The following is a 24,097-nucleotide window of genomic DNA, read 5'->3' as shown; positions in this document are numbered from 1 at the left end:
AATTCATCTCTTGATTCAAGAGTCTGACTGTGTTTCCGCTATTAATCCGTTAATAAATATGGTTTACACAACTACATATTATGATTCCTATATTTTTCAATGACAAAAATAAGCAATTGTTTCTCAATTATTTCGATATGTCATGGCAGGATTTATTTAAAAACTTTATTTAACTAAGATATTCCAAATATCCTTCGCACAAATATTTCTTTTACCCGAAAATGCTTACAATACATGTGAAATACATGTGATTAAAATACCAGAGATAGATATTAAAAGAGTCCTTTCAGAGTGATGTAATTGTTTAGGTTCAGCGGAAGTGACAATGACCTTGTTGCCCGGGTGTCGGCTGCCGATCGGAAGGTCATAGGTTCATATAAGCATGGCGAGGGGCCCACTACAGTTCTCACGATCGTCCGGACGTTGGGTTCTATAACAATTTACTTTCTTCGAAATTGTAACCTTAATTTCTTCGTAATTGTTAATATTTTGCTGTAACCATGGTATGATTTTTTCCGATTCTTTTAATAAATTACAACTAGAATTCTACACATGAAGCAAGCACCTAGAAAAATTGTGTATTTATCAGGCACACTAATGTTTGACAATAAAAAATAACCTAATTCCTTTAAACTACTCGGATTTGGCCCGATTAGTTAGAGAGATATCTTTCTAAAAACTAGCAGTTGGTGTTCTAAAATTTTACTCCTAACCAACTCTAGAGTATAAATTAGCTTTCAAATGAGTTTATATCTTGACAGCTGATTAAACATTGCCAAATGTATAGAGCCCGATACACGAAGGTTTTAATGTTAAAAACGGCCTTACACCCCTATAAACAAATGAATAACGGGTCTGTTGCAAAACGTCGTAGAAAGATAAGGCATTATGAGGGAATAGGTACTTAACGCAACAACTGATAGTTATATTATCTACTGGTAATAGTTAATGAGACAATTGTCCTCTAAAGACTACTTTTTTGTAGATCTCGTGAAACAAGGATTAACGTAATCCAATCCATGGCCGGGGCCTTTATCAATTAAATGTTAAAGTGACTGTTATTTAACTATGTAAAAATACAATAATAAAACGTAAAATAATAATTAATGGCTTAGTCTTAGATTTAATAGACACGCTATCTTTTTTTCATTGATGGTCAATCATTGGTAGTTTTCATAAAAAAATAGAGATTAAAAAACTAAGATCGTAATATTTTATTGATCGTATAACGGAATTAATTATTTTGCACCTTAGCAATCAAATATATTGCTAACATTCCAAACTTGTGGAACATATACCGCATTTATTTAAATTCTCAGTGTTGCCGTGTCTAATATACCGGCTCGACAAAATTCGAGCACACATAACAATTAAGGTCACTTGTAGCGAATAACAAACTATTTTTGTTCCCATTAAACGTTGACATTTAACAACCAAACGCATTTAAAACTGAAGTACGTACACGGCAGATGAGAGTATATTTTACAAGAAACTTGGAACGCTGAGAGTTGTTTATAATTCTAAGTAGAGTTAAAACTCCCATATTAAGACTAATTTGTGTTATTGTCTCAGACGATATGCATAAACCAGAAAAAAAATGTTTATGTAACGTTGAATAAAACCTAACCTTTTTAGATACAAGATTCTAGAACTATCTCGGTCTCTTCAAAACGTCAATATAGCTACTAAGATTACCTAGACTAATCTCATCAGAGTGCTCTACATTTATGCGTCATCAAGACTGTCATTTTGACACAAAAAAAACACCCGGTTAAAAGCGTTCAGCAAACAGTTACTCATCAATCTTACTCAGCCACTGCAAAACTTACCTGAAACAAAAAAACATAAAATCAGATAAGCAATAACGCTGGATACAATGTTTGTCTAGCAAGTTCTCATGTAAATACGATGCTCCCAGTTTTCATAGCTCACGCGAAGCATACGAGGCTCTTTTGCTTTGAAACAAGACAATTATTGTTTGCACACCCGACGAAGTTTTCCGTCAAACAATGTTTCATATTGCAAAACATTCAACACACTGTGTACTCTGCACGTTGCTACTTAACTGTGCTGTCGAAATTTCTACTAGGTTTACAGTTTTGCTATTTACGTATTACGTATGCGAAAATCATGAAATGCACTTGTTGACTTGTTTATACGTTAATAGATAACTACAAGTTACAACACTAATTGTATCGTGATAAGAATGACAAGCGGCCTTCGAATAAGCAGCTTCTACATTATCAAAGCTAGCATCGATGCGCCCGAGGAATGCCATTGTTCAGCACTATTTGTGTGATACTTTCTATCCATTGTATTCAATAGGCATTTGTGGTCACTTGCACGTACAATTAAATGACACAAACAAAAACATCTTCAATCCCATCAAATAAACGGTCACGGGGTCAAGTGAATGCAGCGAGCTTTTATTTTATCCAAGCACGTAGACAATATACGTACGGTCTCTGCTTCAGTTGGTACCGCTGACGCATTTTGACAATTGACTAGAGAAGTAATGCTTGTTACACAGTGCAGAAGGCGAAATCACTATAACATGGGTTATTCACTAGATAACCGCACAGGACGCCGGGAAGTCACAAGCGGTGCCATCAATCGGAGCGGGCGTGCACGAGACCGCGACCGAACCGACACTGGACAACTCGTTAGAAAATTTGCAATTGGCTTGAAAAAGTGCTAAATTGACCGACAATTACGACAGGCGAGGATGTAATTAAGCATTACGGGTGAACGTGTATCAGTCGGTGGGTTGGGCGCGCGACTGCGGCGGGCATGCGCGGGCGCACACCTCGCCCGTGTCCGCGACGCCAGCCCGTGGCGTGCAATCAATTTATGCAAATTACCGACGGGACGGTCTGCTCGCACGTCCAATTGACTATTAGCTATACCGGGAACGCTGCGAGATATAAACGACATTGATGCCTGTTATGGAGATAAATAATTTAACACGTTTACAAATTCACTTATTAGGTTCGTTCGAGTGTGCCAACGAGCCGAAATAAATATTGTTGTGGCAACAGCAAGAGCTGTCACAACAGTGTTCGCAATTCGGCAACGGTTCCGCTCCACTGAATGTTCATGAATAATGTTTAAAAGGTTTTATGCCTAAAGTATGAATTTACACTTGATATTGTAGTTCCGTATAAATAAGTTAACTTTGTAGAGTTTTACGCAACGCTACCCTTGTCACCAGCAGGTAAACAACTAAGCCTTATTTATAGATTGTTTACTCGCTCGCTGTTGACTTTTCTAAAAACAAGCGATAGAAGCTTGATTGGTATGAACAAGATAAATGTTGATCAAACATATTTAAACCTTCTTAAAAGGTTGTCACGAAATAAAACACAAGTTATCAGCTGGTTTTTCAAACTGCATCATTTAATCCGTTTAAATGACTAAACTTCGAAAACACTAACAGCATTCATGAAATATTGCATCAAGTGAGGTACAACCGTAACAACTTTATATTACAAAGAAACGCAAAAAATATTTAAGTATCGTTCATTTTAAATACATTTTCAATTACTGCAGTTTCATTGCACCACCCGAGTTGCAGTTTTATTAAGCAGATATACCTTCCTTTGCATAAATAATTTACGAGGACCACAAAGCGATAGTGAAAAACTAGACTTAAATTGATATGATTTGTAGGTATTATAAATAATAAATTCAACTGATACAATCACAGACAGATCGATACAACTATATCCTTAACTATGATATGCAAACACTTAGATAGATATCTACTAGACATAAGTCGTGCTGACGGCTTCATGCGTGCATATGCATAATACAGTTTACTTTTACGAGCAAGCGACATACTTATCAAGCTTGTATTTTATTCAAATGCAAGAAGATATTGTAAACAACCAATTAATAGATTTAAAAAAATAACTTTTTAAATGTCACTCTATTCTATCAAAATCGGTCTAGCCGTTTTTTTTGTTGTAAATTAAATTGTCACCGGGTTTGAAGCTACCCTAAAAAATTCAGAATGCTAGCTTATCGGGAAGTGTCTCAAAATTGAGTTACAAAAATCTAACCGGAACGACAAACAAACAAGAAAAGTGAGTGTATAATAAAAACGTAGGAAATATACTTATATTACAAGTATTTTCTATCTTACTCGGGAATAACTAGAACCTAGTCTTTTTCAATGAAGTAGAAGTGAAATTAAAAACTTATCTAAAACGTCTATCCGTCATTCCTGTACGCCTAATAAAGAGAGAGACTACACGAGTCTGACGTGACGACCACGACCACTCTGGCAAGAGTGTAACGACAAGGAAGAAGAAGAAGAAGACACGAGTCTCATACATGAGAACATCAAACAGCAAAACATACATTATGTACAGTGTATGTATACAATATAAATACTTGCAAGCTTAGAACGAAGGCCAATTCTCAGGTACCAGCTACAGGTGTGTAAAAATCATACTCACTTTACTTATAGTCTGAGATCTGATTTTTGCGTATGTTGTTGCACTGTGCACACTAATACTAACCTATCATATATGTTTTGTCCATCAGAAAATGAGTATGGTCTAGGGGCCCTGGGATCTTGCTCTATTAGGACTGTTTATTTCTCAAGATACATTATTAGTTACTATTACTACTTCCACACCATCTAGAGAAGAAACGTACATTTGAAATTTCAAGTTTCAACCCATCGTTCTACACCCATATGGGTGGAGTTTCCTTGTATCTAGCTGACAAATTTAATGTTAGAAGGTGTCATAGTTTCATAGATTTTGATAAGAGCTTTTAACTATTTCCCAAAAATATTGAATATTTATTTTTTATTTTGTCATATCATTAAAACATAAGGAATATTAAAAACATGATGATGAAATATACGGTAGTGGGAGCTAATAACATCACTTGCTAGTAAAAGACGTACTGGTATCTGACGTCACACGAGGTTTTATTTCAGTGTATCCCCTTCGTTCTCTTTTACGAGATGAATACAATAAATAGAAAAAATACTTATCCAATATTTTTATGGAAATCTGTTTGAAGGACCAAACACTTTTTTATGTCAAAAACCCTATTGATCAGTGCGTGGTATTTTGCTTCTGCATAAATATATTTGAGCGTCCATATTCAACCGTTTATCAATAGAACGGCATAGAAAAGAACAATAGTATTTATTAATGAGAACAAAGAACTGTCTTCAAACCGTGAGTAATAAGCGTCTAAATACTCTTAAACGTCACTGAACATTAGATTGTTCAAACTAGGTCGCAATATCAACTGATATATCAAATATGAATACCGGGACAAGACACATGCATCTACTTAGTTATAACAATATTTTCGTGTTATTGGTGTAAATACTAGCCTATATACGTTCCACTGCTGGGCTCAGTCCTCTTCCCGAATAGGGTTAGTAAAGTTCTAACTATTGATCACCTCGTTATCTTAGTTCTAGTTGGTCATTCAAGATTCTAATATTGGAAGTTGGTTAGTGGTGTCTTAGATTAATTAAAAGAGCTCATCACTTTGAAAAACTAATATCGGTACTTTGTCTGCGTCGGGATCGAACCCCACCTCGTGCATAAAAATCCGTGCATAAAACCGCAAGGCCACCACGACACAATATTGTATATATTCTCACCCCTACTAATATTATAAATGCGAAAGTAACTCTGTCTGTGTGTCTGTCTGTCTGTTACGCATTCACGTCTAAACCACTGAACTGATTTTAATGAAATTTGGTACAGAGACAGAGTTGACCTTGAGAAAGAACATAGGATAGTTTTTATCCCAGACTTTTGAAGAGTTCTCTTGGAAACGCGATTTAACCGACCTCGACGCGGGCGGAAAGCTAGTTTATATTAAAGATCTTGGAATTCTACATCTATAAAGTATTTAATAGGTTGTTAATTAACACTTATTATGCACCAATTAGACTAAAAGCTAGTAGTCATAAAAAAGGCAAGGTATATTTTATCCGCTACGTCAAATTAGTAAATTATTTTACATCCTTAATTTTATAAAGAAAATATGTATCGAAACTTCTATTATGTAAGTGACGAAAAATCAACCATTTTTTTTATTTTTTATTTATTTTGATATACCTAAATGAATTTTATGAAATGTTCTTAAATTTAACAAAACATAATTATTAAGTTCCTAACACATAACGATATGAATTACAATTACTAAATAATACCCCATTGCGATCATAAAAATGTAAACCAAGTACACAGAAACAAGAGAAAGGTGACAATGAAAGTGTAAACTTATCATCTTTAAAAAGAAAAGTAACATGACATATTTAAATGCTGATCTCGTGCAAACTTTAGCGCAGAATTTACAAACACTTATTCATTATCGTATGACACAATGGCTTAAAAATATAACTATTGGACTACCAAATCAAACCAACCCAAAGGTAGGGGTAGAACGGCTTTTTTCATTTCTTTTTAAATTAAGTCAATAAGACCACACATACTACACTCATAAACGCCGTGTATTGTGCTATAACGCACTCCGGATACTGCTGGGGCCGCCGTGGAGATGCAGTGCGTCAAAAATGTTTGCGGACAGAAATATTGATGGTTTTGCAGCCATTATTCGTAAAAGGTGTGCCTCCTTACACGCGCGTCTCCGTGACAGTTTCGGCGCTATCTTAAATGTGTTCACGGACAGGGAGTCTCCAATGCTGCGACATTGGATGAAGCTCCATACCCAATAATTAATTTTATACCTAGGTACTTGTAATTTATTCTGTACTAACCCTAGTTATTAAGTTATTGTTACTAACACTATATGGGCTATCCGAAATAAATGCTATTATATTACAACGCTTCTACAATCAGGTACTGAGGGCCTAGCCAAGATTCCAGTAGCAATCGCAAACGCTAAGAGAAAGGAGATAAAAAATCCGAATGCTAAGTAGTAAGTCACTTGGTCAAATTAAACTAATAGAAAAGTCGAAACAAAGATTATTACTTGTCAGATAGAATACAAACTTATGCGTCTGATAGATCCGATCGCTAAATCCCATACATGTAAACAACATCTAAATCCCATATTTTTTTGTTTAGCCATCAGTTACGTGGCGACGGAAAATATCGATTCGTAAAATAAAAAACTAACTAGCTGTGTATTACTTTAATGAATAATTTCTAAATAAACTTTATCTTTTACTCTAAACGTTTCATAATTTGAACTTCAAAAGGTCTTTCGCATTTAAACACGGTTACCATCTGCATTTAGGTTGACCACTTGGACAGACAGAAGTGCAAGTTAAAATGGAGTGTTGCGCTAATGAACCACAGTTACCAATTAGTTTAGTTTGCAGTTTAGTCAACGATACACAGTATACACACACTAATAAATGCGAATAAATTAATGCTAAAACTTTCCTTTTGATATTAATTAAAATTACTTCATTTCCAAACACTTGAACAACTATGATGGTATTTTTTATATAGATAAACAATTGTTTATTCATGATATGTTTAAATTATAATCAATTTAAAGTTATCGAGTATCAGAACAACTATTTTCTTTTCAAGTTTATTATCAAGTACGTACGTTAAAAACTCGTTCGGATAATAATTTTATACGCGTTTTCGTATATCAATTAAGAAGGTAAAAATAATTTGTATAAAATTATAATGGAATTATACTTAGTCCTCTGTCTTAAACAATTTAGTTACGTCAAGTTACAGTTACGCCATTTTGTATTCATGTAACTTGATAGCATTTGTTAACGTGACCAAGAATGTGCGTGATCATGCATAAAACTAGTTGTCTTCAAACGTTTTGTAAAACTGGGAATCAGTTTAGTTATATCCTTATTATTAAATACCGTTTTCGTGTAATTGTTTTAATGTTACGAGTTTTTAGCATAAACTATGTAACAATATGGACATATGGACGACGTATCCATACCGTATCTATACTTATAAATTCGAAAGTATTTCTGTCTGTCCGTCTAGTATTCACGCCAAAACTACTAAACTGATTGTAATGAAATTTGGTACATAGATAGTCTTGAGTGTGAGAAAGGACACACACACAGAAACAGACTACTTTTTAACAGGGTTGTAAGAGGTCAAAGTTTATACGAAACCTTTTTTTTAGAATGGGCTACGGCTTTATAATTTGGCCTAAATATTGACGGCGGATTTATTATATCGAGGATCTTTCAGTGGTGTATCTGCCAGAAGTATTTTAGTGAACACACGTGAAAAATTAAGAACTCATTTGAAATCGTTAACCAGAATTTTAACGCATAAATTATCTCTTCAAAAATATAAACGAAACTGCAGCTAACAACATGAATAAAAATATAATCTCGGGGATAAAGAAAAATGTCATAACAAGGTACTAGGTACGACATTCCAATCTTTCCGCTTGTCGAGTTTCAACGTCATTCCGACTCGGTTGTCCGGCACAGCCACCGGAACAGTCTGAAAGCCGATTCCTGTCTGCCTCCCCCAGACTTAAAGTAAAAAAGGGAATGAAAAGTTAAAACTACCAGATGGTGTTTCACAGCATTATCTGGATTTCGAATTGAAAACTGGAAGCGAAATTTTGTTTCCTTTTGCGGTCAAAGAATAAAATCTGAAGCTACATTTTCTTTACATTAAATTTGAGCTTATGGAGATTCAGATTAAAATAATTGAGCTAGTTATCTAACTGAATAAATCTCAACTTTTAAGTGATATCAATTGATTGTTACAGACAGGTCTCTCTACATAGAAATCTAAATAATAAGGTAATAGATTTCTATGTCCCTGTATCATTTGATGTAGGTAATTTACAAGATTTGTATATAAATAAATAAAATATATAACATAATACATTGGTAATACCAACTGTGGTTTTGTGTAGTTGATAGCTTATGTCGGTAGCTCTAATTCTCTAATTCTCTAAAATAAAACTTTGCCCTAATTTAATTTCGATTCATCCCAACTCCCGCTACTAAAGCTACTGCATATAATCAGCAGTGAACGTAAGTAAATACCATCTAGAATAGCAACAATATCGTTATAGAAAGAAACATTTGAGTCACACAAGTCACCGACTGCATTCACAAATTCACAATATATTCAAACTCCTTTTCTTCATCTAACAAACGACGTCGAAACGAACAAAACGAATGCCTCGACCGAAGCTGAGCCGTCACAGACACCATTGTCGATGTAAAGATATTTGAATAAGAAATATCGTAATATTCCTCTCAGTCCATTCTCGACGGCTTTTTCGGGAACGCCTTAATTGCGCGACTACGGTACAATAGAGGAACAAAGAATTCTCGCACTCATCTTTTGCAGGTTTATTTATTTTAAAGGTGTAAGCCCTTGAAACAGACTGGCGATAGAAGTTTTATTTGAACAAAACTTACATCAGGTGTTTTAACATTATTCAGTAGCGGAAAAAAAAGAGCCTGAAACTAGCATGAATATATTAATTAGGTCTTGTTTTTCTGTCAGACGAGCTCGTGGTTTATTACAACTGCACAAGTTGAGGACACAGGATAAGCGAAACTTGATCGGTCCGTGGATGGGTGACTATCTATGTCATAACGAGTACCTCCGCGTTTAGGAAGGCACGTTAAATTGTGGGTCCCGGCTATTTTGAGTATTTACATATCTTTGAAAGTAATTAAGGGTAGTCAAACGCTAGAAAAAGTCCGACTAAAAGGTATCGTGTTGCCCACGTATCTGGGTTGATGAGGTCAGATAGGCTGTCGCAACTTGTAAATCAATGGTACTTGACTGCACCCCTACATAGTTGAGAAAAGGCTGGGATGCTTTGCCTTCACATTACGACTGACAACGCCAAACTCTTTCATGTTGTGTTGTTTGTTTGTTTGTTATGAATTCCAATGAAACGCTGTGACTTGATTGATATGAAACAATCATTCATATCATCACCTATTGTCTGCATAACACAGGGTTTTTAGCTCATAAGAGCCTATTAGCTAACAAGCATCATCGAAAATTTAAAACAACTACAAAAAGTTCATCTATTTCTGTCGTCACTAATATCTTTTAAATCGAAAACTAGTTACAAGAGGATGAACAATTATTATGATAGGGTTGAGTTTATTAAAGAATACGCAAACAAACACGGGTTCGTTAGTAAGTTACAATTAACTACCCTTGCTCTATCGCAAATCTCTTGGATGTAATAAAATGACAAATAAGACTTGATCGCCAAAAAAATTACAGTACGTACCTTAGATATCTATGTAGGTATCTAAGATATAAAATGACGTTAAGCAAAGATTCACAGGCCTAATTCAGGTAATTAAAATATCGATCATATTAAGAATTTGTTTTTCAATTTGACACTAATATTTTGACCATTCTTGATGGACCAACAGAGCCATTGACATTAATAAAAGCGATCAATACGCACAATATTTACGTAATTTCCACACTTCTTTCCATGCAGCGACGCAAGTAGCCGAAATAGAAGGTTTGTTTCATTCTCCGAGGATTTAAGTAATAAAATCTAATTTCACAAGTTACGTCGTGTGTCGAGTGGGTGTTCAGATTTATGAGGAGGATACAATAGATTGCTGCCAAGGTCTTCTGGAATGACAGATGTCCGTCTCAATGTAAACGGTACTTGGGAGACCAGGATTGTCGTTCCCGATTTGATGCTAGTGTTGCTATGAATACCACTGGACCCCGACTCTGCTATTAACAATATTCGTTTTTCGAAATTGAGTGTACCGTCCCATACTGAATTTTGCAATTATTGTGTAGGAAAATGCTTAAGAGAATACGAATAGTGTCATTTTAAGACAATTTTCATTCATTCGTTGGCCATTGTAAATAGAATTGCGGCCCATTTCTTACGTCGGGTCTTGCAATCAAATTCATCGCAAAGTCTGATAGAGGTTTTGGGAGAGTGTAGAATTAAATATTATTAATATTTTTAAAGAGTTCCCATTCATTTTAAGCATAAAATAACATTAATTTGCGGTTTGAATTACTATTAGAACCTAAACAATTACATACATAGCTTCTTAATTTTAAATCTAGATTTAAAATCCACACATTTTTTAACGCCAATTAAAATCAAGTCTAGAAAATAAATTATTTTATAAAGAGACCCAGTGAGATTTTGAAGTTTTAATTTTAATATTTTATCATTCTTTTGCCCGCAAAGAAAGTTGAAAGTTTACATAAATATGAGTGAAAGCCGACTAAAAATATATATGATGATTCTTGGCTATAAAGTATCAATTATCAATTAAAACATAATTAAATTATTTCTTTAGTAGTCCTGATGTTGTTATTGCACGTCATACAACACACATGTTGTTATTACACTTTTGTCATTTTGTGTTCCTAGTCGAAAAAAATCTATTTTCACGTTTTAAAATTACAACTGTCGCGCAAACGACTAACCCACCCGTATCTTTTCGGTATGTATAACGGTATGTCTTGTTGTTATAAATAATATAAAAATTCTTGTATAATGAAATACAAAACAAATAACACCCTAGAAACATGGAAATCATTTCAAAATCCTGCAGTTCCGACGGCGTAACTGATATTATCTGTGACTTGCTCGCTCGTGGGGACAGACGTAATTGTGTGTCTACCCTCCCTGTGACCATCAGACCCATTACCGTCCCCCTATCATTGGCAACTGAAAACGTGACAAGTATTCACGTCATACAACACACGGTTAATTCACCCAACCATTCCTACACAAATGTGTCACTTATTGAACTTGTTATAAGGTATAGAATAGCTCGCAGTATCTAAAAAAACAATCTTTTAAACTATCGCTGTTAAATGGACTCGCAAACAAATTTAATCCTTATGCATTTGAATAAAGATTGAAGATTGTTTGAAATAGTACGGATGAGACTTAAATTGATGTTGGGACATCGAAAAGAAAGTGATGCCTTGATGACCTCAATAGATATCATTAACACACCATATGCCTAAGTAATCGACAAATATTTATGTTTCTTATTGAAATAATAGATCAAAAGTTGTTAGATTACAGGTTAAGACACAATTGATGCGGTGGGTCTTTGGATGGGTCCGTCTATGTACGGAAGGCACGTTCAATTGTGGGTCCCGGGTGTTATTGACACATTTTTGACAGTAGTCAGACATCATCAACATCTAAGAACCAGTCTGACTAAGGGATATCGTGTTCGGTAGATAGCTTTTTTAAAAAGTACTTCGATGCGTAGTGGCGAAAGACTAGGTCAAAATCCAAATCAAAAGTTCCGATGACACCGTATTGCTCTTTCAAATACATCGAGTTGAGCATCCAAGATATCTTAGAACTTCGAATACTCAGGTGGCCTACCACGCCCTCTCATACATTGTTTTTATTGTGAAAGAGAGTCTGAAGGCTCTATTTCACATATTGTCGTCTCGAAAGGTAATTAACTAAAATAGCAATCACATTTCAAAGTTTAAATTGATCAGAAGACACTTGAAACCCATTATTATGAAGATAAAAGATACATACAATTAAGAAAACAAGTTTAAAAATTACTCAACCGAATTGAATCCTAATTTTCTTTATTATCACCTTCGCATGTCAGCCTTTAAAAGTAGGTTTACCAACAACACTGAAAGTGTAGGAAAAGTCCTAAACTATTTAAAAAATTTACTCGTTTCTCAATAAAATTCCTTCACCGATAAACAATGTCTATTCATGTGCCTACGTGTAGTTTGAAGTATTTATCAACAAACTAGAATTCTAGACTTGCGGACTATTGTCGCCTGGTGTTGCGTCATACGAGCCAAGTAACAATTACTTCTAAATGATTGAGTATGGACCCGTTATGTAATGTTTAATAATATGATTAGGTACGTAGATATTAACATAACCCAAGGATGCTATCGTCTGTCCAAAATTGTAATTGATAAAATTAAAATAATATAACGTAACATTAAAAAAGCGTGTATAACAATAACTTTGTGAAGATACCAAAAACTCATTATAAAAAATTAGTAATCGTTTTTTTATATCACCAGATCTTTTTCTCGTCTTTGTTCCTTGTATTTTACAGCCGACGCTAAACGCAGAAATTAATCGAAAATTTCTTCCAAACCAAAAAATCTTCATTTTTCTCGTGTAAAGGTAAACGATGAAGGTTTCCTTACAATGTCATCCAAATGCAAGGCTAGTTCAAGCATCTTGTCTGCATGAGTGTCAGCATAAATCTTAAGAGCTCATGAAGATATGAGATAGGTTCACGTACTAAGTTCAGTTTCCGCAATAAATCAGAGCAAATGTGTTGTCAGACGGGATTTAGCTGTTGTCGACGCCTCCTAACCTGGCTCTTATACAACCGACTTTAACTGCTAACTACTTTACGTCGCAGTCAAACTGTTTTCCTGCATACTATAGGCTATAAGGTTGCTATAACTGTTTGTAAAGCACTTCATTAATTGCAAAGATTTAATTTCACCGTTAAAAATATAACGAACTAAACTTACAGTAAAGTTTTCACGACCATAGTCAACAGCATACAGACATAAATAAAAGAATAGGTGAAAGCAAAAGAAAAGCAATTGCTATTGACAATTTTGATGAAAATATGGTAATCGTAATGACGAACAGGGACGGAATTATAGCTTTGCATATCCAAGTAACAAATGATTGTAAAGATGAGAATATCTTTTAAAGTTTAATTAGATTTGTTGCAAAATAGATACACGATTCATGAATGCAAAATCATTTAACCTTTAAATTTTTAACTATTTTCAGGGTCTCTGGCTTTTCGATGTAATTAATGTTTGCTTTAATGCTTTAGAAACGCTATATTTAATTTATAGTACAGGAAACTTTAAGTATAATAGTAGAATAAAGAATATATGGAATATATAACACTAAACGGAATGATTAAAACCTGTTTGAGTGATTAAATTTCAACTTTTATCTCGACTTTAAATAAATACTTTCTTAGGAATTCTAAAACTTACAGATAAGATAATTTCTGTTTAGATGGGACAGTTGCTGCAGTCTAATAACTTTATTTACTAAAAACTAATAAAAAGATAATTTATATGTGTTTTGAGGACGAGCTGGTGCGGTAAAATGTATTTATTTACCGTAACTAATCGTAGACAACGTGACCAAATATTTAACACTGGAGACAATATTTACATTAATGCCATACGTCTTATGTATGAAAACACGTCACGATCTTATTGTATTTAGCGCTCAGGAAGATTTTTGTGAAGGATATATCTTTACAAGACAATATTAATATTATCTGAAAATGAAATAACCTCAAAAAAAATGAGAACTCATTTTTTTTTTACTTTTGTGTTTTTTTAGTATTCTAATTTAGAGAAATATTGAAAGTATTGCATAGTCTTATCATTACCATTTATAAAAAAAAAACCTAAATCTTTGGCAGTAACTTAAATCTAAAAAAATCACTTTTTGGCCTATCTAATGCCTAATTGAAGTATACCACATATTGTTATTGCATCACGATGTACCTATACAAGTATCCCGTGTACCATTAAACGAGCTATGTTCCACGATCCACACTCTCATGTGGCTGCCTCGTTATAAACAGCGTCAATTTCATTTCATTTCCTGAGTCGCTCCCTCTCTGCGACCCACTCGGTGAGTATTGGATTTAATAAGATAACTCCGAACGAATATACCCGTATACTTTATAACTGTATCGTTTTTTTTTTCTAAAGGGTCTATCTGCAGGCATTTTTTTTTGTTAATATCTTTTAAACGAGTTCTTAAAAAACTGCAAAGGAAGTTATTTTTTTAGTCTTCAAGTTTTACTTTTTGGTGTTTCGAGATTAGTTTAGGTATTTTTTAGACATTAAATAACGAAGAACAAGAGATTTAAGTAGTTAAATAAATAGTTACAAGAACGAACAAAGTCCCGTAGGAAAGGTAAATGATTAAATCAAAGGTACACTTAAGCTGTCTTGGTTAACCGTTAGAAACTAGAAGCAAATACTTGTGTCATCCTCGCATCGATAAAAACATGGTCACATTAACGGCAACCTTACTTGGACAAGTACTAGCACATAAAGTGGCGTAATTGTGAACATCCCGTGTTATTACCGTTCTCACAAAAATTATGGCCACCCTAACAATTATTCTGGGTAGCTCTCCGTTTTACTATAGTTATTTTTTTACATGATAAAATATTGGTGAATAAATTTTAATAGATTTCACTTTTTAGAAGCGATGCGAAAAAATGTTATAGATGTTTCACTAAATTCTAGATACTTAGGAACAAGAAATTAGAAGGAAAAGTCTAGGTCTTTCTGTAGGTATACTAGGTATCCTATTATTACCTTCCACTACCAAGATGAGATTTACGCTCACTCGTCAAATTGACGATAATAATCACGTCGACCTTGTAGTCGGCATTCCGAATATTTATATGCGTCTTCACTGTAACTAGACACAATTGAAACAATAAACACTAATTCGATTTTAAGTAACCATATAAAAAACAACGTAATTCAAAATAAATAACACAGAACTAATTTAATCCCTCATGTTTATATCAAAATATTTGGCAAGGTCTCTTTTCCTTTCAAAAATTAAATAATTTCTTTGAAAACTGGTATAACAAACCCAGAAATATTATTGTACAATTGGTTTAAAATAAAGTAATACTAATTCAGCTACAAATAAATTAAGAAATAAAAATGAAACATACTTTTGACTTTTTCCTCTCGCCATTTCTTCTTTTTTTTAAACTCACAAAATAAAAATCACTTGATATCAATAAAAAGTTTAAATAACACAACACAAAACACTGGTTCGAAATGTTCGATTAATTAAATAAAATTTTCGATTAAGAATCAAAAGTTCGAAATTTAAAATTGAAATTTGGCGGCAATTTGTCACATGAGCATGTTTCCCGCGAGGTGCGTGTCGCCACTCTCCGAGATCTCGACTCGGTCCGGACGCCGCGAACGCCCTACTTCGACGTAACCAGTCTTTTGCGTGAGACAGAGATCACCAATTACAGTTACTTCGAGGTTAGAGGGAGACAAAAAACATTTAGACAACTATCACATTTTTGGAAAAAATTTTTTTTTTTTATCCAAACTACACTTTTAAGCAATACAACATGAACAGACTATGAGTTTATTGATAGTTACTTTAAAAACCAATGATCCATGGAAAGGTGCTTGTATCGCCATCTAGTGGAAACGTGAAGAACAAATTTAACGATCAGCTGACGGTCGATGTTAGTGATGCACGCATTGTGTGGATCACGTTTGGTTGATAAAGTGATTTACAGCCGGTAGATGACAGCGCTATAGCGAGAGAGCTATTGTGATCCGTGTCTTAGAATCACAAGAATAAAACAAGAGTTCTGGCTGGTTAAATGCGAAGACATCCGTTAGCAAACCATTATCTAACATAAATGGGCAAGCTGCGCGCGTTTGAAGATTAAAAAAGTTTACGTCAAATAAAAAACTTCTTTTTGAAGTGTACAAGAGAAGAACACAGTTTTTCCAAAATGTACCGCAGAATACTTCCACTACTAAAATTTGTTGTAGTCTATAAAGTGAAACATAGTTTCTAGTTAAGCCTTTGTATCTTCAAAAGCATATGGCATACAAATGGCAGGGATGTTCGTAACATTTTTCTTTACCACACATCGACGAGCCTTATTAAAAAGAGGCTGATAAATCGTAAATATAATTATCAAGCTATAATTATTAGGTAGCCGCAAGAAGAAGATAATAATCATAGGTCTGTCCGTATCGGAATCTAAGACTCCTTATAAAACATAAAGAAAAAATCCTGCCTTGATCCTATATATAACCCGGACAGTCACGGAGAATTCTCTCAAATCGTTTTACCAATGAGCAATATCACTTCATAGAAGCTACTTACTATCGAGAAGTGTATACATATAATATCTGATCTTTCCCCAATCCCGAAATAATAATGTTGTAAGCCGATAGACGGTCCCTTTACCCAATGTGTATCTTCGTGAGCACTTAGCCGAAGGGATTGGAATACGAGGAAAATCAATATCCGGCTACAGAAACTTCTTAGTTATTTATAGTAATATTTATTACTATATCTACAATTATGTCGGGCATGCGTCTTAGACATATCTAAGAAATAATCAGTTATATCACAGTAGGAATAAAAACCTCGAAAAAAAAAGAAACATTCATTGTCCAAATTATTCACGCAGCTCGGGAGACACAGAAGCTAGACAAGACTAAAGCACAATCTTTATTTACATGAAGAAGACAAAAAAAACGTCTAGAAGGTAAATTAAAATCCCAACTTTTCTGCCGATACCGTTGCCTACCTTAAAAGCAATGATCATGTGGACCGTAAAAATTATCCATAAAATATTCGTCGGGACTTTTTAAATTTTAAAGTTCGTTCTTAGAGAGCACGAATGAAATAAAATGTAAATAAACCCATATCAGTCTAGATAGTCGAATGTTTGCAAAGGTAAATAAATTGAGTCACATTTATCGTCGCTACGAGAGCATGTTTTATCATTTACTTCAAAGAAATCGTATTAAAACTCTTTGGGAGTGTGCATAGTATATGAACTTACAGCAGAAAAGGTATATTTACGTTCTTGTAGTTACAGCTTTGAAGATAAAATGGCAACGAGCAGAAAAAACGTTTCAAAATTTTGCTCTACATTATAACAGGGACTTTTTTTAAACATCGGCTATGAAATAAGGATGCGAACTATTGTCGTTAACTTAACCTGTTAAACAATCCCAACAGCTGTAGAACTCTGACTGAAAACCCTCATTTCTCTTTAATATCATGTTGTCTTTGTCATTCTCAAGTGAAATTTAGAGACAACAATACCGGAGGTCGTGGGTTCGATTACCGCCCAGGACAAATGTTGTGATGAGCATGATCATTTGTTCTGGTGTCTGGGTGTATTTTATCTATACTAATATATAAAGCTGAAGAGTTTGTTTGTTTGAACGCGCTAATCTCAGGAACTACTGGTCCAAATTGTTTTTTTTTTGTGTGGAATAGACCATTTATCGAGGAAGGCTTTAGGCTATAAACCATCACGCTGCGACTAATAGGAGCTAAGATATAATGGAAAGTTTGAAAAAAACCGGGCAGGTATACCTAAATCACAACTTATATCTTCTACCCACGGGGACGAAGTCGCGGGCAACAGCTAGTCTATAATATGTATGTATTTAGAAATATATAAGTAAGTTTATCAGTTGTCTGGTTACCATAACACAAGCTCTGCTTAGCTTGGGATCAGAAAACAAAAAAAACAGTCAAGAGCGTGGCGGACTCGCGTGTCTGAGGTTTCCGGACTAACTATATTTTCTTTCCTAACTTTTTCTAAACTTTATTTTCATTGTGTTAATCGTAATCTATGAATTTTAACTATTTAGCTGCTAAGGCTCTGGTGGAGCTGGTGACAAACAGCGGTTCCTCAGTTTCAGTTTTACAACAATAATACAGAAATAACCTTATCCCAATAAATAAATTATCGCCCATTTCATTATATAATCGAAAGCAATTTAATTAAGGGCCGCCATTAAGGGTTGCATTAAATCCATCCAGGCTTTGCTAATCAAATTGCGGGCTGACCTAATTAATTAGGCAGCCTGCAACAGGCACTCTTAGTTGACGTAGACCATTTGATCCAGATACTAATTGCCTATTGGCTTATCAGGATAAGTTGTTATCGTTAATAGATCGACAGATAAATTATGTTGATAGTATTATTATATTAAATTAAAATTTACGCATTCGGACCTAAAATTAAATTAGTAAAAAATCCAAATATGTTTCTTCAGAAAATACCTAGACTCAGAAAATACCCCTGTCATTTTGGCGACAGATATAAAAGAGAAAATAATCAAATAATCATGTATAATATGCATAAAATTAGGGACATAAGTGATCACATAATGTAGAGATTGTTCCTTTGGTGACACCTAACCTCTTTAATCGGACAAATATTAAGGAACTCCACATCCAAACCTTAGAACGTCCACGTTTACATCCACCTTCAAGTTTTCCTTCGTCATCATCATCTCAGCCTATCGCTGTCCACTGCTGAACGTAGGCCTCCCCCAAAGAGCGCCAACCATCCCGGTCCTGGGCAGCTCGCATCCATCCAGTAACAAGTTTTCCTTATCATTACAATATTATAGACGTATCATCAAGTGTACTAGTGGAGCCCAAAGTAAATACTAAAATGTATGTAATGATGGAACTAGCTAAAATTATTTAGCGGCCTATTGTCGTTGATGTCTCCAACAGACATTCCTGTTCAAACGATTAGGATCGCTCGGAGAAATTCTTGCATGTACGCATCAGTTACGTACAAAATAACGCTTGTTTGTTACGAATGTACATATATTTTAAGATATATTTAGATAATATTAAAAGAATTCGACTCTCGCGGTATTTTATCCTTGTGTGTAAATTATTATTCTGTAACTTCGGTACGATTGAGCCACATTCTCATAAAGTCATGCGTTTTGACTCATGAGACCCCATTACTAACACAATTTAGTATCATTTCTGTAAGAAAATCCATCTTGACACAATACCCGTTGATTTGTCTTAAGCTCAGTTGACGTCAAAGTTTTAAAAACTCAAGTAACAAGATTCCAAAGAAAGCGAAACTTACAAAATTACTTTTCTTTGAAGTATGAAAAAATGTCCTTTGATCTCTGCGCTATGTTGCTTTGATTGTCGACACTTTGAGATCGGATCGAGATCTTTTTTAAGACATTTACTAAATATAATTACATTACTTTTACTTTTTTTTATGTATTTTTTTACTTTTTAATAACATACACAGCACCATTAATTTCATGTTTATCGTAGTTGTTGTTAATAAAGCACTTTAATGATGTCATAATATCACTTTGTGCCCTCTAAATATCAACATGTATAAATGAATAGCTATAAATCCTGACTCTTTGATTGCTTCTAAATTATTAAGCGAAGATCAAGTGATTCAGTCAAAAATATATCACGCATATTAGAGGGTTGTACTGGAATGGACTATCAAATTTTATATGTATAATTTAAATATAAATATGAATACTTACACTTTAATTTTCTTCCCCTCAGCTTGGGATATAGTGGCGGGCGGCGGCGGCAGGTCGTCCATCGGCACCTCCTCGTTGGGCGGCGACGGCGGTGACTTGTCGAACTCCGCGATCGGTGCTAGCTCTGGCATTGGCGACACCGAGTTACTGTCCATAGCCGACAACTTTATAGGAGACACTTTGGCGATTTTGAGGACCTTTTCACACCTCCGGCAACCGGAGGATATCTCACAAAAGCTTTAGCAGCTTATAAAGTCACAGTTCGAAACGCCCGCGGCGGACACTCAAACACAAGTCCACAGTTTCGTATTTAATCAGCACGGCACTTGGAGACGATACAGTTTCCAACTTTCCCGATCGAACGTCAGCTAGCAGGCTTATCTCCGGACAAACTTCGGAACCTGGAAACGATTTAACGGTTATTTATGTACTTTCTTTTAGAACTGTATTAGAAGAGATAGAATAAACGATGATGTGTGTTACAGACGTCGTCGACCGGAAACCTTGCTTATTGAGATGTACGAGTGTGTTCGAGTTTTCGTGAAATACTTTATACATTTTATTTAATTTTACGTAGGATAGGGAGAGGAAGGCCAACGCCCCGCACCCCAGTTTTATTGTAACATTCGCTTGACGTGACGCTACGGAAGGGACTGACAAGGGCCCCACATATGATGTTCCTGTTGTTTACAATATAACGCGCCCGTTGACCACTACTTCACCGCTTCGAACCGAAATAGATTTACACGAATATTACCGTACTTAACATTTCTACTTCTCGCGCGATAAATCATTTTATTTCGGTAGTCTTGACGTGCTTAACTCTTGTTAAGTTCATTGATCAATACAAATGTTTATTCATAAATCATATTTTCAGTTCCTAACACACAAATAAATGAAATGTTCTTAATTAACTTTTTGTTTTCATACATTATTAAACCGGATAAAATTATAAAAAAGGAGATAAATTTTGGGTAAGCATTATTTAAAGGTATTAGTGTCTTTGATAATTTCCTGTTTATTTGCATAGCCTATGAATAACCTAAGTTCTTCAAATACGTTTTAAAGTCCTTGATGATAATGAAATAATGCTACGTTGCGTTGTATTTTGTGACGTGTTTGATTTGTTAAGAATCAAGTCATGCTTTGTGATCCTTACTGTATTTACATTTTAACCTACTTAAAACTACATCGATTTATTGTATAAAGGCAGGCGCCATAGATTTCTAGAAAGTCTTAGGAAGTCCTTATTAATTTCATAGACATAGTATGCAATAGCTCTGCATCTACTTTGGATTTTTCACATCTATTCTCCCATAAAACGACCCCGGGTAGAGCATTATACTCAAGATTAAAGTTCTCAACAAGGCCTCTACATGCTGGGCCCAGCTCTGTCCCATTGTATGTCTTCAAATAACATCATGTCTCTTTAAATCTTATGAAGCTATCCCTGAATGAAAAGAACAATTACAATATAATAAGCCTATTTACGCAACAGGTCTAGGGACACCACACAAGCTCACTGCGGCTTGGCGATTTAAATTTAGAATCCAGGTTTCCGCATGATGTGTTCCTTCAGTTGTCTTTAGTCTTCTAAAATAATGAAGAAAGGACATGTTACTTTGAAAGTCATATACATGGCCTGTGTTAGGATCAAACCTGTACCTCGTGAAGACAAATTTATCCCACCAAAAACATTTTCATGTAAAATGTTGCCAAGACGAGCTCATATGATTCGCACTGTCAAAAAGTTATCAGATCTCGAGTAGTAGATCTCATGTAGAGCCACGCTTCTAACACTACACACCCTAACTCTACAAGGCCTAACTTCACAAACTCTACACCTTAGTCAAAATATGTGGCTTGGCCGTTTCGCTACATTCACATCGGCGTAAGGTGAAAAATTAAGTCACTGTTCATTACTTTTGTGTTATAGAATAGTTCTTGTAGTAACGAACGGCCAAGCCCCCAGATACCTACATAAGACGCAAATACACAACGAAACTACAGCTATTTATTTTAAAGTGCATATAAATTTTATGTTTTACGATAGGCAGCATCTAATCGTCACCTATCGTGTAATACTTTGACCACTAAGGAAATAGCTTTATAACTATAAATCTAGACTAGAACTAGACTTTCCTCTTTTAGTATGAAGCAGCAAGTTTTTTGTATTACATTACTGTTCTACAAGAGACAGACGAAACGGAAAGGTAAAATGAGCAGTGTATGATGTATTTTGACTGGTCTGTTAGACTAGTGGTTAGTGGCCCTGACTGCTATACCAGAGGCCGTGGGTTCGATTCCCACCCACAACAAGTGTTTGAGGAACAAGCCATTTGTTGTGCCTGGGAGTAATTTGTCTATAATTTCTTCGTTTTTAATTAGAAATATGTACGTAAGTATGTTTATCAATTGTCTAGTGCTCATAATACAAGCTTTGCTTAGTTTGAGGCTCGATGCCGATGTGTGAAAAAAAACTCGCCAAAAAGAATAACTTAGTACAGTATGCCTATACATATAAGACAGATTTTTTAAAGTTCCGTACCCTAAAGGTAAAAACTGAAACGAACCACTAAGACTCTGCAGCGCGACCGTCTGTCACCAGGCTGTATATCATAAACCGTGGTAAAAAGACAGTTGGACTTTTCACCAATTACTTATAACTACAACAATTACTCATAATTATTATCACAAAAGAAACGTCGAGATTAAGCAATAGTGATTACGATCACAAATATGATCGGTGTTCAATCTTTGTTACCGATTAGTTTTTATTTAGCCTATTTGTTCAAACCTTAAGTATTATAACTCCGACTCGCTCTTGACCAGTTTTTTTCATGACCGCAGAAAATATAATTATATATTTTCAGGTTTTTCAGGTACCTGAAAACATGTAATTATGTCTAAGTTTATGGATGAATAATGGACACGTAACCTGTATTATGAAGGGAGTAATCATTGTTATTTATAGTCCATAGCCCTCAGTTACCTATCCTGGGTAAAACCCTCATTTCGCTTACATACTTGCTTAGTGGGTGGTCTACCTCTACCCTGCCCTTAATTTATACTTACTATATCAACCTAATACGTTCTGTAGTGGTTTAGTAAAGGAATCTCGGATTTATCTGCACTAAGGTACTATTAGGCCTTAAATCTAAATATAACATGAAGGAGGATCCGCCACAGCCAAAAACTTCGATAAAAAAGGAACAAACATTGTAAAAAAAGTGAAGGCTCAAAAAATCTCTACAAAAAAATAAACCTTAATACACCCGTGTCACACCTAAAACGTGCATATCAAGTATTAATAAACGCACCGTCATAAGACTTCAGGGACTCGTATAAAACCCTTAAGGGCCTACAATGTGTAAATAACTTTTTGGGGTTCTGTACATCAACCCTATTACCAAGATACCACTGTCTGTCTGTCCACTTATCTAATGAACAAAGGATGTATTTCTGCTGCCGCTATAACCGAAAATAATAAAAAGAACGATCGTTACAGTTATAAATTTAATGTGCGACATTTCTTTTTCACCTTTCTTTAACCGATTTGTAAGGAACCATCAGTACCGCGAGTCCTACTCGCACTTGACCGGTTTTCACACTTTTCCCCGTCGGGGATATAGTATGGGGTCGCACATTACTTACCCCAGCGATCCCAGGGGGCAAGATTACTTTGTAGACACTCAGAACGGAATTTGTTCGGGGCAACAAATAAATTAGTAATTCTCCGCTACAAGCTACAGGGAATACCTGATATCCAATAATGGTGATGCAAGTTAAGGCCGGTGTTTTACATGAATATTTAAAAGTCCTGGCAAGAGCAAGGTGGAGATGCGATAGAGAGGGCTCCGTACACATAGGCTAAAGATAAGCGAATCCATTAAGTGACAAGTAAATTTCTGGGAATTATTTTTCAGCCACCGACAAATTTATTTCTGTGATTAGTCTAATTAACGGTATGGCGTTTATTTTAAATATTTATATAATTAAAATGATATTTAGGTATAGTAACAATTGTTCAAAACATTTGA

General features: G+C 34.9%; 1 protein-coding gene across 4 annotated transcripts in view; it reads right to left on the bottom strand.

Moving 5' to 3' along the window:
- LOC113505853 (cytochrome b561) overlaps window positions 1-24,097 on the bottom strand; it is a 72,806-nt gene that overhangs the window by 38,763 nt on the left and 9,946 nt on the right. For 2 of the 4 annotated variants that reach the window (XM_026888703.1, XM_026888697.1), the window contains exon 2: window positions 20,058-20,458. In XM_026888703.1, the coding sequence (XP_026744504.1) occupies window positions 20,058-20,212 (155 nt within the window). In that variant the 5' untranslated portion in view covers window positions 20,213-20,458. Of the gene's footprint in view, window positions 1-2,460; window positions 2,885-15,676; window positions 15,941-20,057; window positions 20,459-24,097 lie in introns of those variants that run through there. The other 2 variants (XM_026888729.1, XM_026888720.1) reach the window with 2 other exon arrangements.

This window comes from Trichoplusia ni, chromosome 2, assembly GCF_003590095.1.
Source record: "Trichoplusia ni isolate ovarian cell line Hi5 chromosome 2, tn1, whole genome shotgun sequence".
Lineage (NCBI taxonomy): Eukaryota > Metazoa > Arthropoda > Insecta > Lepidoptera > Noctuidae > Trichoplusia > Trichoplusia ni.
Note: the sequence above shows the minus strand (reverse complement) of the source record. Positions and strands in the feature narration are given on the sequence as shown.